The 6,000-nt window shown below is 40.5% G+C and overlaps 1 protein-coding gene across 3 annotated transcripts in view; it reads left to right on the forward strand.

Moving 5' to 3' along the window:
- The window catches only part of ASAP2 (ArfGAP with SH3 domain, ankyrin repeat and PH domain 2), a 221,883-nt gene extending 216,719 nt beyond the window's left edge, over positions 1 to 5,164 (forward strand). For all 3 annotated transcript variants that reach the window (XM_073568181.1, XM_073568182.1, XM_073568183.1), the window contains 3 exons: positions 1,110 to 1,213; positions 2,635 to 2,757; positions 4,603 to 5,164. In XM_073568181.1, the coding sequence (XP_073424282.1) occupies positions 1,110 to 1,213; positions 2,635 to 2,757; positions 4,603 to 4,677 (302 nt within the window). In that variant the 3' untranslated portion in view covers positions 4,678 to 5,164. The remainder of the gene's footprint in view (positions 1 to 1,109; positions 1,214 to 2,634; positions 2,758 to 4,602) is intronic.
- The last annotated feature ends 836 nt before the right edge of the window (positions 5,165 to 6,000 follow it).

Below are 6,000 nucleotides of genomic sequence, written 5' to 3' on the forward strand. Positions count from 1 at the left end.
AAGGGGGTCCAACCCCTTACTAGCATGGTGTACCTAATAAAGTGGCCAGTGAGTGTGTATATATATGTGTGTGTATATATATATATATATATATATATATATATCTCAATGACATGTGTGTGTATATGTGTGTGTATATGTGTGTGTGTGTGTGTGTATATATATATGTGTATATATATATTGTGTATTCTATGTGTCTATATCTATTCTTTCGTTTGTGTTATAAAACCTGTCAGTGTGAGTTTACTATATAGCGCACCGAATTGCCGGCTTTTCTAAAAGACACTGGGTGCGTATTTCTCGCAAGTCACATGTGTGGTCCGTGTGTAATCCGTATTTTTTGCGCACCCATAGACTTGCATTGGCGTACTACGGGCGTAGTACGCTGACAATCGCAGCATGCTGTGATTGGCACGGACCGTAGACTACAGATGAGAAATATACGGCTGATGGGAGCTGCCCCATAGAGAATCATTGGTCCGTGTCTAATGCGTGCTTTTAACGCCTCTCACTCGTCCGTATTCCTCGCCAGTGTGACCCCGGCCTAAAGCTTTTAACCCAACACAAAACCTGGAAAGTAAAAGGGCTTCCATCTGTTGTAGAATTTGTGTTGATTTGGTCTTGTGAGTCAGAGGAACCACTTGGGCATGGGTGCGACCACAACTTCGTCACCACCATAGCTACACCTTTGATTTAAGCCTCGTTATTTTTCTGTGTTTTTTCACTTATGCAAAAAAAAGTGTCCTCAGTGTTTGGTCAATGTCAGTCTTGACAATCCATGTTTCATCAGTGTTTTTCACCTGTATCGTCTAGAATCCTTATCATGGAACATTATTAGTTTCTGCTACTATTCCTACTGTTGATAGATTTTGCGAAGAATTTTGTGTTTGCTTTTTTATTAGTTAACTCACTTATTAATGCATTGATATTTGATAGAAAGCGAATATTGACACAGTATATCCATGGTTTATTGGGTCTGGCCACATCCAGTATTAACGTGTTCAGCTCCGATCTGGTCAGATATGATGGCTCTGCTTTCTTATTTTACAGATAGATTACATTTACATAGTTAATAGTTATGTGATTAATCTGTTTTGTCTTCTATGCAGCTGCTGGAGATGCATTGTCTGATGCCCCTTCTCAGCCTGGACCTAAGCCTGGAACCACAGTGCCTGTACAGCCGCCTGCACCCATGCCACGCAAATCTCAACAGGCAAGTAACAAAAGTGACAGGAGAGTAAATTCTTGGTATATTTACTGATGAGCCCGCTCCATAATCGACAGACACCAGTTGTGTTGTTCGGCTCCTTCCAGTAGCAGCAGCGACAGGAGCTTACTCTGATTACTGCTGTTCATCCATTTAAATGGCACTGCTAATCTCTGACAGCAGTATTTAAATGGTATGATTGTGTGGTGCAATGTTCCCATGCCCTTCATCCCCCGTTTTTCCCATGACATGATCGCAGTGAGCCATGTAGGATGATGAGTCGGGCTACTGAAGTCCACCATCTTGGTGCTCCTATAAAGCCCAGTCTGTGGCTGGGCTTCATAGATGATCAGTGATTGTACTATATACTGCAATATATAATAAAAGCAACCAAACAATCTTAGGTTCACTAAAGAAATAGCTTAAAATTGAAAGGTAGAAAAATAGAAAGGTAAATCAAAACATCAAAATGAGGTGATCAAGCTGAAATGCAACAATACCAAGTTGTACGGTGTAGTTCACATTATACATTCCTAACAACCACTATCTTTCACCGTCTTATTGAACTTTGTGTTCTGACCAAATAGAAGAGATGAGGGGAAGAAAGAATGAGAAATGAGAGCAATGAAGGAGAGATGGGAGCTATTTGTAGACATGAACATATATTTTTAACTGAAAAGATCAAATAAATTTGGAAAGTAAGAAAAAGGTAAATCCAGAAAATGTTTGCGCTGTCAAAATATTAAATTATTTAAGCAAACAACTTTGCTTTTTATGAAAAAAAATGCACTAAAAAGTGATCATAGCATAGTGTGTAATCCAAAATGTTTTCAGTAAAAGGCAAAGCTCAGCATGCAAAATAAGAAGCCCTCACACAGCTCCATCAACGAAAGAAATAAGGTCTCAGAAAATAGTGAGACAATCAACATTTTTTCTTTGCAAAGATTTTAAAATATATATAATAACTATACAAGTTTGCTATAGACACAATCGCACTGACCTGTAGACTCTCATTGGCAGATAACATAAAAACCACAAAACAATGGCGGAATTGTTTTTTTTTTTTTTTTTTTAATCATCATCATTTCACCTAATTTGGAATTTTTTATCATTACAACATATAGTAAAACGAACGCCATTCAGATCTCCAACTTGTCCCTGAGATGGCTGTATCGCTGGAAATGTAAAATAAGAGCAAAAAAACAAAACACCGTCCAGTTGGGAAGGGGGTAAAGAATGGAAAAAAAAGCCTATGTTGTAGTTCCATCCCACTCCTCCTCCATGTCACATCTATCACTGATCAGACTCCCGGGGTGTCTGGCCAAACATGGAAGATGCCCAAATACATAAATGCATAGAAAGGAGTCATTTGGTGGTTTCTTGGGTTTTCAGCACTAGTTATAATTTCATATTCTCTGTTACTAAAGGCGAAGGTGAAGCCGAAGAGGGTGAAAGCAATATATAACTGTTCCGCTGACAATCCGGATGAACTGACATTTACAGAAGGAGAGATCATTGTGGTGGATGGAGAAGAGGACCACGAGTGGTGGGTAAGTGGTCACATCTGCCACTACAGCTGTATAGTGGCTGCCTGAGATGAGGGAGACCAGGGCTGGACTGGGATGATTGGTACATGGTATAGATTTATCATCGCCATGATCGGCGTGGAAGATTAGATACTCAGCAGTAGGCGCCATGGGATCAATGAGGTTGGAGATAGAAGTTCCGATCAAAGATGGCTTCTCCTGTTCCTTATTTTTGGAATGCAAAATAAATGGAAATCCTTTACATCCCAGCACAAAACACTAATTATCCCCTATCTAGACCATACAGGGTTCTACTACCAACCGCCCAAAAAAGAGTGGCACCAACTGAAGACCACCAGTCCTTTGTCATAATCTTTTGGACAGATGTCTTCTGCCTCATCAGTTTTTCTGTGATGAGGCTACATACTCTGCACAGCTTTCTAAAGCCGGCCCAACGTCTGCACTGGTGGACGGTTACAGAGAAGTCCATAGTCTACTCTACTTTGCTAGAGATTTCCACCTCTCTGGGATTTTTTGTACCTGACCTAGGTTTTCATGGATGACATAATGACTTCCTGGAGCTCAGGATATATATGAGAGGAATGTTGGGGAAATTCAGCAATCTTCGACCATTTGTCCTATCATCTCACATCACGGAAAAGTGAATAATGTAAATCTTCTCCATAAAATGGTGCGTGTCCAGGGGTAGTATATATTAGGAAGCAAGTGAACACAAGTTGGTGCACTGGAAGCAGGACAGGTTGGTAAGCATATTTATATACAGGTTTAAAGAATCTGCTGCTTACGTCTTGGTGCTGGAAACCACCGGACTCGTTTAGAGCCTTTTTGGCAGAAAAGGAGGTTTACACAATGTTAATAAGGTGGTGATTTTGAGGTTAAATGGGTTGTGCCACCATCTTATTTATAAAGAAAATTGCAGGTTTTAACTTCTTTTATTTATGTGTTTGAAATATAATGTATGGTCATAAAGATAATTATGTTTTATCATAAAGCTGGTGGCAATGCCTGAATTGTGGCTGTGTGTATATAACTAGGTGGCCGAGGACGTGCGGTCAATCATCAATCTTCTGTCACTGCGCTTAGCTGAAAAAGTATAATCCTGTCGTCCCGGCCATTTATGTTCTTCTGCAGTCGTGCAGGTCCCACCACAGTTACCACTTTGTCACAGAAACGCAACTCACTGTCTAGTGATGCGGTTGTGCAGTCGGCATGGCCTCTCTCCGTATAAGTGTATAGAGAGCGAGGATGGGCCCACTGGCCGGAGTACATATATACTGTAGATACCCTCTGGTACCAGGTCAGAAAACGGCGAATCCCCGCAGCGTACAGTGCGTGTACTGGGGAGATTCATAAGTCTGCAGTCATTAGTTTGGACTGGACATCCCCTTTAGGATAAAACATTAATATCTTAATAATCATGCCTTATTTTTAAGAAAAGTTTATTGAAAAAGTAAATCTATTATGACGGTGACACAACCCATTTATGGCTGTACATTATATTCTTGTACTTCAGGTTTAGTATCCAGACTTCTGTTTCTAATAGATCGGTTTGGTTTTTTTAATTAAACTGGAGAGGTAGATGGAGGCAAACAGGTCACAACTACTGCACTGATGACCAAAAGGGAAAAAAAATGAGTTTCATCACCAGAAAAAGATGATATAACACAAACCATAGCTCAGTCATCACTGAAATAAAGCCTAGTTTAATGCCGGTAACCACTCAGTAACGTACAGTTTGTTGTCCCATTTATGATTTTTATCCATTTTACCAATAGTGCCACCATGATGAATGACGTGCTATAAACTGTGCTTTATGGACTAATATCTCCACTATTGCCTCGCTGACAGATCGGACACATAGACGGCGAGCCGTCCCGCAGAGGAGCCTTTCCGGTGTCTTTCGTGCACTTCTTTGCTGAATAAGCCATCCAGTACTGCGGGCGTATCTGTGCCCAGCCGGAAGCCTTCCACAGGAGCCAGAGCCACGGAGACCTAACACCACAGCCTGTGACCAGCGCCCACTGCTAATACTCCTATGCACTGACTTACGCTGGGACTCTCCCATCCAATGTATATTTATTCTTCCTTTTGAGGAAATATGTTGCCAATCGGATGTAGATATTTCTGTTAAACACTAGAGATTCCCGCACTCTTCTCCCTCTCGTACCGCGTCTTTTGTACCATCCTAGCTTTCTATGACCAGTGGTTTATAAAAGCTGAATTACATTGCAGGGCAATGCACTGTAGACTCACCTGCAGCTAAATGGTTAATGACTCCTAGGAATACATTGTTGTTTTTCTACGTACTGTAATTAACTTTACTTTTTTTTTTTTATGGAACTAATCGTTTAGCTCTGTGTGATTTGCTAATAAATAACCAGACCAATCCAATAAATCTCTTTGCTGCCTACCTGGAAGTTATTTTGTACATTATAGTTCCTTTATCGACGACACGATAGATTGCGGCCATCACTGACCTTTTCTTTTTTTTTTAATCAGATAAATTTTTATTAAATGATAACAAGTATATCATATGACATCAAGCAGTTGTTCACATATAATCATACATTTTTATTAACAAAACTCCCCTCCCCCCCCCGAGACCCCTTCAGTGTCTTCCTCATTTCTATTCCGATACTCTTTCCCACCTCCATATATACTTGTTTATTATGAACATCATCTATATCATAATACATCCTCCCCACAAATCTAACTCCATTCTACCCATGGCTGCCATATCTTATGAAATACATCGAGTTTATTTCTCTTAGTATAAATACTTTTTTCCAATGAAATTATATGCTCCACTTGCGTAAGAAAGTCTCGTCTAGTCGGAGGCTCTTCTCTGATCCAGAACCGAGCGATCAACTTCCTTGCTATGAACAACAGTCTAGCAATCGCCAGTTTGACCATGGATACTGCTACTAATTCCTCTACATACCCTAATATACAGACCAAAGGGTCTCTGGGGATTGCACACCTATATATCAATTCAATCCGACTCAATACGACTGTCCAGTACGTAGACAATCTAGGGCAATGCCACAGCATGTGCAGCATGTCTGCCCGTTCCTGCGAACATCGTGGACACTCGGAATCGGACCTCAAACCCATCTTGAACAGTCTATCAGGAGTTCTGTAAGCTCTATGAATTACGTATAACTGAGACATCCTCCCAGGTTCGCTCATAGAAATCTTAGGCACATATTCTAAAATAGATTCCCATCTATTGTCATTTATCTCTCC

Source organism: Dendrobates tinctorius, unplaced genomic scaffold (assembly GCF_039654945.1).
Source record: "Dendrobates tinctorius isolate UK_male_01 unplaced genomic scaffold, ASM3965494v1 ptg000021l, whole genome shotgun sequence".
In the NCBI taxonomy this organism is placed as follows: domain Eukaryota; kingdom Metazoa; phylum Chordata; class Amphibia; order Anura; family Dendrobatidae; genus Dendrobates; species Dendrobates tinctorius.